The sequence below is a fragment of the Antedon bifida genome, chromosome 10 (assembly GCF_963402885.1).
Source record: "Antedon bifida chromosome 10, ecAntBifi1.1, whole genome shotgun sequence".
Classification (NCBI taxonomy): Eukaryota; Metazoa; Echinodermata; class Crinoidea; order Comatulida; family Antedonidae; genus Antedon; species Antedon bifida.
Genome location: NC_136235.1, coordinates 9,403,152 through 9,417,359, shown reverse-complemented (window position 1 = coordinate 9,417,359; position 14,208 = coordinate 9,403,152). Strand labels below are relative to the sequence as shown.

Genomic DNA, 14,208 nt, shown 5'->3' with positions numbered 1-14,208 from the left:
TTCAATCGCGAAAGTCGCAAAAATAAAGGGCACGCGAAAATATATTTATAACAATTCCCTCGAACAAAATATCATTCCCTCAAGGATGTCAAATCTTTTATTTCACCTAAAAGCAGGCAATATCTGTATACTATTTTATGCCGAATTACTAAAAAATAAGGTCCCAAATGCTTTCCTACTAGGCATACAGTACAGTATATGCAGTACGAAAATTAGATCTATGTGCAAGGTACAGTACTGTAACTGATTATTTTTATTTATTCTACAGTGCACGAAATAGCTACTTTGTGTCCTGACATTTTTATTAAATAAACAGTTGAACTTACCTTCCTAGCCATAATAAGCCCACTACGTTTGTGTCTAACTTTTGTAACTACACCACCATTACCGGCACCAAGTTCTTCCAATTTCTCAAAATCATCTTGACCTAGGTCACCTGTGTCAAGTACTTGGGCTTTATTTGTTAAAAACAACTGTAATCTTTTTCTCTGTTCATCATCTAAGTCTAGTTTGTCTAACCTTTTTGCAATAATCTCTGCTGAATTTGTGGTCGGTTTACTGCACAAAAAACAAAAAGGCAGAAGTTATTAATACATACCAACCGTTCTGTCAACATTTTTTAACTTATCAACTTAGGGGGTCATCATAATTGTTAACTTAAGGGGCCATCACATTGGATAATGTTAAATTACTGTAAGGGTCATCATATAGACGATTTTCGTCCTACGACTTTTTCGAGCATAACAATTTGATTCGTTTTTTTTCGAGTGTAAAAAAAAAACAAAAACACATAGCGTTTTCAGATAAAAAAATCGTACCTCCTGAACCCACAAATGTGAAAACGCATCACGCACAAATGTTAAAATTACTATGTTTGCTATTTGCTGCTCGTACGCACGATACTAGGCCTACTTGGTCAGTGTTATTTGCATTTGTACATATAGTTCAAGTCGACATTTGCGTGAACATTATTTCAAGGTCACGGTAATATTGCTACTTATACTTTAGCATTTGTTTGTTAACTTGTTGACTTACTAATATTTATGTACGTGTATATCAAAGTCGATTGTTATTTGCTGCACACGCAAGAACGATACTACAGTACAATGTCAAGATTATGGTTATTAACTTATTGGCATACTATTAAGTACATATAGTTCCAAGTCGATGTTTGTTGCTTGTTGCGCGCCTGCACGATACTAAAAGGTCATATAACATTGACTTAAGGTTTGTGGTTTAATTAAGTAGTTGGCTTACTATTACCAGGGAGTTATACCTCACTGTTATTATGTATGCATAGTTCCAAGTAGATGTTCGGTGTTTATTGCAATATGTGACTTTGACGTAACGTGCATGCTCACAGCTAATTGCAAACATCGGCTTAATATACAGTAGTAATAACTCGTAAAATACTAAGCTTACAGTACCTATGTATCACAATTGTTTGGGTCTAGCACTAAATTTGACATGAATTGTTTTTTTTACATTTGTGGGCATTATCACATTTGCATCTGTATTGCATCAACTAATATGACCAACCAAGCCCTGCCAATTTAACGAAATATGAGTTCTAATAGCATTTCCAACAATAAAACCTCAATTTTAGCGCGACATAGACCCCATTTACACTTACGATTTAGGCCGGCCCTGGGTCGGCAATTGATAAGTGTAAATACTCCAAAAAGTTAGGCCGGCCCTGGGCCGGACGCAGATCTGAGCCACCTCTCCAGGTGGGTTCAGGAGCGGCTTTTACGTTTCGGGCTGGTTTACGCAGTAAACCGTGAACAACGTTTGACCTTTTTATGAGGTTGTTGTTATGACGATCCGACATTCTCGGTACATACATTCCTCCTTTTCGCGCGACAATTTGTTTTCTTCATCATTTATATAGTTAAAATTTTTTGTACCAATTTTTATAAGATGTCTGAAAATCGTGGTTCCAATTGGACATACGAGGAGGTACTTGGTATTATATATAAAACAGTGGGGTTTATTTTGTTTTGAACGGGACAAAAAACAACAATACAGTATAAATATAAAACGGTTGTTTTGCGCGGAAAGTTTAATTGACGATCGAGAGAGAAAAATGTAAACAAACTGTACTTCGTATCCCAGCATGCAATGGTACTTCCGATAAAATTATTTACGACCAGTAATCTGCGTCGCTAGTGTAAACACTCTGGGCTGGCCTAAAAGGTAAATATTTGCAACCGGCCCAGGACCGGCCCTGGACCCAAACATAAGTGTAAATGGGGTCATAGACACCAAAAATGTTAAATGTCCAGCCACCATACACAGTAGGCCTATGACAGGAGAGCTGCGTCGAGTGTCAAGCCTACTCAACTCTGCCAGTACACTATAAAGGGCGAATGATGGGCCTACTAGTTGACGCAATACATACATTATTGATGCAATACATACATTATTGACGCAATGTATGCATCAACTCAGTTCGTTTCGCAATGCGAGGCTTGTCGATTATATAACATTTTTGGTGTCTATATCGCGATGAAGTTGAGGTTTTATTGTTGGAAATGCTATTAGGACTCTATATATATCACATTTTGTTAAATTAACACTTTAAGTTGGCAGGGCTTGGTATTTAGGACATTTGGTATTTGCTACAACAAGTACAATTTTAATACCGAACTAGATTTGAACTCGTCACTATAGATGAGTTAGGTTATCCACCGCGTAAATGCCACGTGCACGTCATACGTTAGAATATTGCGCACAGAAAAACGATTATGCCATTGTGTTGTGACCTGAAGAAAATAAAATGTTAGTGTGCCCTCTATTTTGTGTCTATCAGCATACACTGTATACATACTACATATAGTGCAGCATACTGTAGGTGAAAATAACGAGACCCGCCTTTTATTCCAATTTTTAACACGATGACCTCATCAAAATGAAACACATAGATAGCAATTTTGGAAGGGAATTATCTGAGCAACAACATATAACGTGTTGAAGAAATTTGGATACGTAGAATATGGATGCACGCTCTTTTAAATGTCATGAACTATGACGCAAAATATGAATATATGACTTTTATAATTCAACTGGCCATACGATGATGTCACAACATCTGATATGCAAAATTTGTACATGAATTCATATCTACAATTCAACAGCTTCGAGAAAACATTTTAATCATGAATATTACCTTTTAGTATGGTCAAACTACGGTTTGACCTAGACAAAATTAGAACAGAATTTATTTTTGTTGTAGGTACTTCCTAAGACCCATCTGAACAACATAAAGGGAGGAAAACGGGAGATGAAGAAAAATTACTAATTTGCATAAATGGCCGTTTTCTCTCAATTTTACTCAATATCACTAATAAAGCTTCCGATTTTGGCAAATAGTTGTTCAACCACAGTCATTAAAACATATATTTTGCAAGAAACTAGTATCACTGGAAATAAATTGTTTCAAGATGGTAAAATACACTTCAAAATGGCTGCCATTTTTCAAAAACGGAAGATGTTGAGAAAGATGTATAGTTCATTAACACTTTGACTGCCAAAGACAGAGATCATTTGCTATTAATTTATTCTTGGTGCCATTGTAAAGCTAAAATCTTTATGATTGTTTTAGTCTTTATGACATATCAATCAGATCACAAATGTAGTTTTAATCAGCAATAGTAAAAACATTGAAATTGGTTAAATAAAACACTGGCGGTGGCAGTTTCTAACATGAAAAACAGTTTAAGTGTTAAACCGGATTTATTAGAAAAAAATGCATTTCAGTGAAACCTTATAATCAGACTAGCTTTATGTATGAACTATATTAAGATTATGACTTGACATAACATCTTAAAGTTTCTTGTAATTGTATTAATAATAATAATAATAATATTTATTCGGCAAAAGTTCATAAAAGTACATTTCACAATTCATCTTGCCAGGAGCAAGTAATAGGCATGAGCCCAAACAGAAAACTGCTCTTACTCCATCATTACTTATAAAATACAAAATTAACAAAACTAAGTAGCACAAATTAAGTAAAAACAAAACAAAACAAAGTTATAATGAGATACACCAATTAAAAATAAGCTGCATTGAATAAACAATAACAACTTAATATTTTGAGATCAAATGTTTGGTGAGTTGGGCTTTAAAGTCTGAAATTGTAGCACATTGTTTAATTTCATTGGGAAGTTGCTCCCATAATCTAGGGAAAATAACAAACAATGAATTTAAAAATGTATTGGTCTTAGCCTTCCAATGTATTAACCGCCCTTCACACCTCTCACTTGATCTCACAAACTCATTGGATGAGGGACAGAGGCCATGCATTATTTTAAAACCTAATGTGAGTCTATACACTTAAAATATATCTTCAATACTTAAAATATTTAGGGTCTTTAACCTATATAAATATGAAGTGTCCCAAATTCCTTCTTTTCTGTACATAATTATTCTAGTGGCCTTTCTCTGAACCCTTTCAAGTCTATACATATGAGATATTTCAGTAGGTGTCCACATACAACAACAGTAAGTCGTAACAGGTAATATTAGTGCTTTGTAAAGATTTAGCATTGCCATCCAAGACATTGTTTTACTACATCTTGAAACAAAACCAAGAATTTTGCTTGCCTTACTACAAACATAATCTAGATGAGAGTGGCATGTTAATTTACTGTTGATATATACACCAAGTAGTTTGAATTCATGGACTCTTTCTGTTGAATCAGAATTGATATCGTAAGCAAATATTCTTTTAATCTTCCTTATTGCAAGGAAGATCCCGATTCAAAACGGATCAAACAATATAACAAATGCTGGCACTGCAACCGGTGTAAGAATACACTAAATATCCTATCACAAGGCGTCTGGTAATCAGCACGTAAGTTATGGAACTTTGTGTAGTACAAGTACAACAACGTATCACGTTTGTATCATACTGTACGTCGTAACGCTTCAACATTACAAAAGAAAATGATGATGGTGTGATTGCGGACTGGTCAGTTATAATACAGGGGTGTTCTAGGAACTTTTCACTTTCGTATCTAAAGCCCTCCCTCTGGAGAGCACTGGCTATTGTCGGTTTATACAGGTAATCTAGGCACGAAATAGACTGGAATGTTTTTTTTTTCTTGTAATACAATTTCCCTCCCTGTATTACAGCACCACACCCTTGCTGGGTGGGTCCGAAAAAATAACGAAGCACAATGAAAAAAAACAAAAAAAGAATATTTTTACCCTTAATTTGCATATTTCAGTTGATTTGCATATTTCAGCTAACTAGCTTCTCCAGAATGGCGAGAGGTTGTGTGGTCGATCGTGTGTGTTTGTTTTGTTAGTTAGCAGCATTACTCAACAAGTTATATCAGGAACAACTCGATTACATGTTGGAGGCAATACGGATCCAAATTCTGGATCACGTTTTATTGGATAATCTCTTGTTATTGTCAGGATATTTTTTTTTTCTATCTTATTCTTCTTTATTTCCCAACATTTTGTTGCAGCTGTATCTCTAATCCTTGTCAACATAAGATTGTATAACTTTGTCAAAAGATTGACCTCAAGCTGTAAATGTGCAGGAAACTTTGTTATGACTTTAGAATCGCGCAGAAAGTTTTTACACGCGCAGTGTGTACGTAGCGCTAAAACATCTTTTTCCATGTGAATTTTGTTTTTTCAGCCTTTTATAGTAATTTTACCAACTTTTAAACAATTTCGACTTAAAATCACGTCATACGAGCACTTCGAATTGGACAATTCGCGCATGTTTTTGATGAAAAATAGTTTCTAAACTAAATGGTGAAGTTTATTTCTATTACATATTCTGGAAGTTCATGAGTTGTAGATAATCGGATCATGCATCATATGGCTAACCGGACATTGTGACGTCATCGTATGGCCACTCGAATATAAAATATAGGATTTTGATGACGTCATCATGTTCAAAAGCTTGAATAACTTAAGTCACTTATTTTCATCATTACAGTACATTTCAATGTTATATCTCAGAAAAAAAGTGAAACTCATGATTAAAAAGTTTTCTGGAAGCTGTTGAATTGCTCGTCATTCATAGATAGTTGTTTTAGATAACTGAATGTTAATTATAAAAATTTAACTGCAAATTTATATGTCGTTACGGATGGGACATTTCTAACGTCGTGGACAGGACACTTTTGTCCAGGTTAAAAAATTGTATAATTTTGTTATTAAAAAAATTTAAAAATAAGTTTTTTACATCAATGTAATCTTTTATTTACAAATCAAAATATAATTCAACCTTTGAAACACTATTTAAAAGTCTATGTCAAGTAAAAATATTAAAATTCATAAATATGAAATATTATTTAAAAAATTAATAGAAGAGTTTATAAAGAAAAGCGATATTGTTAAATGTTATCAAAATATTTATTTACATTAATTTAAAAGTTATCTTTAAAAATTGGCATGGCGTTTGACGTCTAAATTTGTTAGTGGATCCAAGTTGCATGTAAAATTTTCTTCTAATCTATCCTTGCTTGGAGTTAATATTACTGTAGGCCTACTTATAATTATATTAAAATTCAATCTTAATTATTTAGTATCCGATTTATAAAAGGTTCTTGTTTGCAAATTCACAAAGAATGAAATCTACAAAGTGATGACCGCATCCAATACTCCCATTCATACTGGTCATGTTGTTTTGGATTTAGGTATTGTTCGTTTGTGGATTGTTATTTTAATTACAGACCAGATTAATAAACAACAGGTAACACCTTTGTACAGTACTTACCAGCCTACAGTACAAAAACACTTTTTAATTCTTAAAATAATACCATCCCATCCATAAAAAAAATTTTCCATCCGTAACATTCAATAAATTGTGACAGTAATGTTTTTTTAAATAAAAAATACAAGTTTTAAAAACTTTTTTAAATCTATTGCAATTTAATATCCTTGGAGTTGAAAATTAAGATTTAAAATTAAGAATTAACCATTTTGGAGCCACTACTTCAATAAACACAAGCGAGGAAAAAACCTCAATCGAAATGTCTAAGAAGTAACAATTATGAATTTTGAAATGCAAGTATAAAATTAATAAACAATTTAAATAAAATACTTGATTATGAACAATTGGAGCTTACTGTGAAATAAAAAGTAACTACAGTATATTTATGGGGGAAAATTTTGCATGGTTTCGGGGCATTCCACAGTATTTTTTTCATTTTTTTGTTACGGACGGGACATTTTTGAGAATATAACTAGACATATCTTAGAAATAAAAAAGAATACAAGATTCAAAGTAGAATAAATGTATACATATATGGGCAATGTTTATTATGAAAGTCAAAAAAAGAAAAAAGACTGTACAAAAAAAATGTTATTATGAAAATTGTATGCATCGCGGACAGGACGGCAAATGGACATGACTTTTGAGAAGGTTTACGTATTGTAATATTTCTCCTCATTTAAAAGAGATTATAAAATTTGTTTTGTATTATTATGTTGCCAGATAGTTGTTTTAGATAACTGAATGTTAATTATAAAAATTGAACTGCAAATTTATTAATAAATATGATTTATATGTCGTTACGGACGGGACATTTCTAACGTCGCGGACGGGACATTTCTAACGTCGCGGACAGGACAACTTTGTCCACGTTAAAAATTGTATAATTTTGCTATTAAAAAAATTTAAAAATAAGTTTTTTACATCAATGTAATCTTTTATTTACAAATCAAAATATAATTCAGCCTTTGAAACACTGTTTAAAAGTTTATGTCAAGTGAAAATATTAAAATTCATAAATATGAAATATTATTTATAAAATTAATTATTCGAAGAGTTATAACGAGAAGCAATATTGTAAAATGTTATCAAAATATTTATTTACACTAATATAAATGTTATGCTTGGCATATTAAACAAGACTTCAAGATATTAACACATTTAAGGCGAATCTTTAAAAATTGGCGTTTGACGTCTGAATTTGTTAGTGGATCCAAGTTGCATCTGAAATTTTCTTCTATCCTTGCTTGGATTTAATAACTGTAGGCCTACTTCTATTAAAATTCAATCTTAATTATTTAGTATCTGATTTATAAAAGGTTCTTGGTTGCAAATTCACCAAAGAATGAAATCTACAAAGCGATGACCGCACCCAATACTCCCATTCATACTGGTCATGTTGTTTTGGATTTAGGTTTGTTCTTTTGTGGATTGTTATTTTAAATACAGACCACAATGTTTTGTGATTAATAAACAACAGTTAACACCTTTGTACAGTACTTCTCAGCCTACAGTACAAAAACACTTTTTAATTCTTACAATATTGTCATCACATCCATAAAAAAAATGTCCCATCCGTAACATTCAATAAATTTTGATAGTAATGTTTTTTTAATAAAAAAATACAAGTTTTAAAAAACTTGTTTAAATCTATTGCAATTTAATATCCTTAGGAGTTGAAAATTAAGATTTAAAATTAGGAATTAAATAACAATTTTAAAGCCATTACTTAAATAAACACAAGTGAGGAAAAACCCCCAATCGAAATGTCTCAGAAGTAACAATTATGAATTTTGAAAAGCAAGTATGAAATTAATAAACAATTTTAATAAAATACTTTATTATGAATAATTGGAGCTTACTTTGAAAAAAAAGTAACTGGAGTATATTTATGTGCAAAAATGTTAACAAGATGCATGGTTTTATTATGAAATAAAAAGGATTTAAATGATATGTCCCGTCCTTAACAAAAATGTCTGTCCCGTTCCTACGAAAAATGTCATCAATATATTTTTGGATATGATATTTTCACCAAAAGTTTTAAAATATTTGTTTATAATGTATTGCATAGTTTTAAAAGGAGAAAACAAAATATTAAATTGTGGTATCAATCAGACACAGACGTATATTCTCTATATAAATCTAAAGGCAAATTACTGAAAAAATGTATCAGTGGCTGGATCTCAATGGAGAAAAAAAAAAGCAAAAAGCTAAATCAAAACGATAAAGTAAAACAGCCAGAAAATTTAGCAGAGCTTTCAGGCAACACTAGCCCTTCATCAGTGCAAGTGAAGAAATTTGGATAACCAGTGGCGGATCTAGGGGGGTGAATAGGGTGGCTAGCCACCCCCCTTAATTCTCAAAAAAAAAATGCAACCACCCACGACCGCGTCGCTAGACGTGGATTCGACGCACCAGACTCTTTTAATTAAGAAGAGTAGGATAGGCCTAGAGCTAGTAAATAGGCCTACATAGTGAAAGAGCTAAGAGTTTAATTACTATTTATGAATTCAAGAGTTTAAAAAGAAAACGCGATTTAAAATCTTCGGAAAATACCCACAACTGAGTTGTTTTCAAAACACACGCACTCCTACTATCACGTTGTCTAGCTCGCTCCTCCTCGCGTGAATGCTGACGTCATCACTCTAAAAAAATCCCCCTTTTTACCATTTCAGTTAATTACCGCCCTGGTACGTCGTCCGTGTGTGCAAGAAGAAGTGTTAGCGTGGTATACTACGCTCGCGCTAAGGTCAAATTTTCGTTCGCCAAAATGGCGAAAGGTTTTGAAAAACATTAGCCAAATTGAAAATCCTTTAGCCAAATTTAAAAAACCATAAAAATTCGAAAAAATGTTTATTAAAGAAATAATGCATGTATTTTTTTTATATTTTATTTCTTTTACATTTATATTATTATTAGGTATCCCAATGAACCTGATTTTCGTTACCGGGATTTTAACACGTTCGTGAAATTTCAAAAAGTGACGTGTCTTTGAAGTTAAAAATATACTATTTCTTATGTACCCATGAGAAAAAAAATTATATGCCTGGAAAGATCTTGTTTAAGGGATTATTTTTATATATTTATAATCTATGTTTATTCAATATTTTAATAAAAAACGCGAGTTAAAAATGAGGTACAAAAGCCGGCGAGCCGAAATCCTAAAAATAACTTTGGAAAACACCTACTCATTTTCGCACCCGATCGCACGAGGTCCATAATAGGTGGTGGAGTAATTTTTGTTGCATGTTATCAGGCTTTAAATACTCTTTATTTTGATATGTAAATCGGTTATTATTATTATGTACATCCGCCTCAAATGTCAATTTTAACGATAAAAATTGAATTTTTGAGTCTTTCTCATTATCAAAATCTGGCTAATTTAGTATAGAATTGAAGCTAATTTATATTTCTGTTTGATAAAACACATCGTTTTATTTGACTTTGCGTGGACCTCGTGCGAAGAGGCCAACAAGACCAACCCCTGAAAAAAATAATCCCTACCATAAATATCAGTCGTGTTTACCATTTTCCTTACGGGGGATTCAGTTCTCCGCTTATTACTAAATTACCGTCGCCCAGGCAATGTGCATGGTATGCATGTATTAGCGCGTTAATTAATGATTGGATAACCCCCGCAGTGGACTGTTCCACTTTCTGAACTAGTCTTCGCCGCACACGAGGCATGTCGAAAAATGTCGCCTCTCATCATGGAATATTTGCTTCGAAACGTCAATTTTACCGATTTATTAAATTATTTAATAATTGGAATATTTATCAATCTATCTATCTATAAAACAAGAAATGTACCGCAGAAATTTAAGAAGCTTTGAATTTGCTATGCAGCGGCCGTAACCCATTCTATGTAGGCGGCCGAAACGCGCTTTGGCCATGGTTGCCGTTGCAGTATACGCTGTTTCTTAGCTATTCAATTTAAAGCGCAACTTTCGGTTAGAATAATCGAAAGGGAAATAAAATTAAACATGTTAACATTATACTATTGAGGTAATTACTTTGTTAAATTTAAAATTCCCCTTTTTAAATAACAGAACAGCCTCGTTTACGGAAGTATTCGTCCACATGTTTCTGTTTACATTTTCTTCTCGAAGTTCATTTTCTACGTCGAAGAATAGGGACTTCCCCTTATATTCGCTCATCATATCACGTCGACGACGGCCGGCCACGAACCAATCACATTAACTGTGTGTCATTAAAACGTCATCGATGTTTAAACAGAACTAAAAAAATGAACACGGCGATCGTGACGTCGTCACATAAAATGCTGTTGTGGTAAAAAGTGTACCCGAGTCAGAAAGTACCGAAGTGTGGCGAATTCTCGCTCCCATAAGAAGTCACGCCGACCAAGCTAGGCCTAGAAATGTATTTTCGCCAATTTGGCGAACGAGGCAATAATTATTTTCGCCAAATGGAGACTCCAGTCGCCATTGGCGAATTGGCGAGCGGTTAGCGCGAGCGTAGGTATATTTACACCCCTGTACAGAGTGGAGTGTAATATCGTGAACTTTTTTCTCGCGTATGAATGTTTTTTATATAATAATGGTATGCAGTATAAACAATAAAAATAAACGAGAAACATGGTGTTCTTTTATTATTTCATGGGCATATTAACATGAAATGTCTTGTATGTACACGGCCAAAAAAAAGTGTATGACGTATTTGGCGTTTTATTGATTTGTGTTATAGACACGGTGATTACTGCAATCATTGTATAATACTAAATTACATTGAGTTATTCACCCGGCTGTAGGGTATATATCTGAGGTTAACAGACCACCAAAACACAACAGTACACAACACAAGCACTATCAAGGCATTTTCGGAGTAACGCATTACCAAATGGTTATTTCGTTTGAAGTGTTTTTCGATCAAAGTCTATTATTAGTTCATCGAAAAAGATACGTACAGTATTTAGGAAGGATTTACTTAAATTTACATTATATAACATTTGTTTTTAAATGTGATGGAAACAGTTGCTCTAGCCTATTAAACAGTGTGTGAGCATCTATTATTTCAAAAATTTTCTGAGGCTAGGGAGGGGGACCTCCCTCGTCAGATCCTAGATCCGCCACTGATAAAGTCATACCATAAGAACTGCCTGGGTGGACAGGAATAAAAGAAATACAACAAAGGAGAGGGTGGTGTATATAATATATAATTAATTAATATATTATATAATTATATAATATATTAATTACAGTACATATTATAAATAGAGGTGAATTATTAATATTTAAACGTGTTTAGAAATGGCCATTTTGAAAAGACATAGTCCGTCCTAGACCCCCCCTCTTTAGAACGCATTACCAAATGTTTATTTCGTTTGAAGTGTTTTTCGATCAAAGTCTATTATTAGTTCATCGAAAAAGATACGTACAGTATTTAGGAAGGATTTATTTAAATTTACATTATATAACATTTGTTTTTAAATGTGATGGAAACAGTTGCTCTAGCCTATTAAACAGTGTGTGAGCATCTATTATTTCAAAAATTTTCTGAGGCTAGGGAGGGGGACCCCCCTCGTCAGATCCTAGATCCGCCACTGATAAAGTCATACCATAAGAACTGCCTGGGTGGACAGGAATAAAAGAAATACAACAACAAAGGAGAGGGTGGTGTATATAATATATAATTAATTAATATATTATATAATTATATAATATATTAATTACAGTACATATAGAGGTGAATTATTAATATATTAATATTTAAACGTGTTTAGAAATGGCCATTTTGAAAAGACATAGTCCGTCCTAGACCCCCCCTCTTCAGATCCTAGATCCGCCACTGATAAAGTCATACCATAAGAACTGCCTGGGTGGACAGGAATAAAAGAAATACAACAAAGGAGAGGGTGGTGTATATAATATATAATTAATTAATATATTAAATATTATAAATAGAGGTGAATTATTAATATATTAATATTTAAACGTGTTTAGAAATGGCCATTTTGAAAAAAAAGACATAGTCCTTCTCCGAGACCTGTGAAATAAACAAAAAATGTAATGATTGATAAATAAATATTTATTAACCAAATAAAAACTATCCACATAAATAGCATGCATCCCGCTCCATCCATACAAAATAGCGCGACCGATTTCAAACGCAACCGATATCATCAAAAGTATAGCTCTAGCGGCACGCCATACAAATACCGGAAGTTGATTTTATTGCGACTGATTTCATCGTAAAACTGTCTAGCTAGGCTAGGCCTATCAGTATTAGGCCTAGGCTATGTGAATAAAATTAATAAAAATGGGTAAATGCGTTAAAAAATAAATACTAAGTAGGCATATACTTATAGGCCTAGCCTATATCATGCTTTATGCACAGAATGATCTACGCTAGGCCTAGCCTATTGATGATGTTATTTATATAGGCCTAGTAATCTAATTGTTGAACGTAATTATTTAATAGCAATTGGACGAACCGACCACCACAAACAAATGAGCAGTTTCTCTTACTCTGGATTAACACTCGTACTACTGTCGTCTCCTTTAGGCTCATTAATAGGGGTGATCGTTAGGTTTTTGATGTTCCTCTTTGGTTTGGACATCTTGACAGCTATTTAATAGCTTTTTGTTGAAACTCACAAGAAGAGCATTAGATCAAAATATATTCACTCTATGGTGGCTTAAAATTACCCTACAAATAGTGATTTTTGTAGAGTAAAACTAAATCCCAAGTAAGCAAATAAAACTAGCCTAGCCTACGATCCGTCGTAGATGAAATGTGACCCCAAAACCCAAGCTCTGAGTTCATTCATCCCATAATAATAATTTTACAGTATATAGAGGGCGCACATTGAAATTTATTGTTATCTCAGTAATGAGAGAGGTATATTCAGAGCGTCATTCTGACGACTGGAGCATTCTCTACTTCCCTATGGAGCGCCATTTATGCCTTTATTAACTTCAATAATAGAAATAATACTACGGTAACTGCTCAAGTGGACCCAATTTAGCACCAGGGTAGCACAGTGATATAAAATAGAAATAAATTCACTAAATTATAATATCTTTTCGTATGTTAAAACACCGTGCTCAAGTTGACACAATTTGGCACCAGGGGAGCACAGTGATATAAAATAAAAATAAAGTCACTTAAGATTCAATATTTTCGTATAAATACACTGTGCTCAAGGGGACCAAATTTGGCGTCCGTGGAGCACAGTGATATAAAATAGAAATAAAGTCACTTAATTTTAATATCTTTTAGTATGTTAATACACTGTGCTCAAGGGTACCCAATTTTGCGCCAATGGACTACAGTGATATAAAATAGAAATAAAGTCACTTAAGTTTCAATATCTTTTCGTATGTTAATACACTGTGCTCAAGCGGAGCACAGTGATATAAAATAGAAATAAGTAACTGACTGTTAATATCTTTTCGTATGTTAATACACTGTGCCCGAGTGGACACAATTAAGTTTCAATATATTTT

General features: G+C 33.2%; 1 protein-coding gene across 1 annotated transcript in view; it reads right to left on the bottom strand.

Moving 5' to 3' along the window:
* Positions 1-13,492, bottom strand: part of LOC144853824 (dual specificity mitogen-activated protein kinase kinase 1-like) — a 58,439-nt gene extending 44,947 nt beyond the window's left edge. Inside the window, exons 1-2 of the mRNA XM_078711671.1 lie at positions 13,228-13,492; positions 327-558 (exon numbers count right to left, since the gene is read on the bottom strand). Coding sequence (XP_078567797.1) covers positions 327-558; positions 13,228-13,319 — 324 coding nt within the window. The 5' untranslated portion in view covers positions 13,320-13,492. The remainder of the gene's footprint in view (positions 1-326; positions 559-13,227) is intronic.
* Positions 13,493-14,208: the final 716 nt, after the last annotated feature.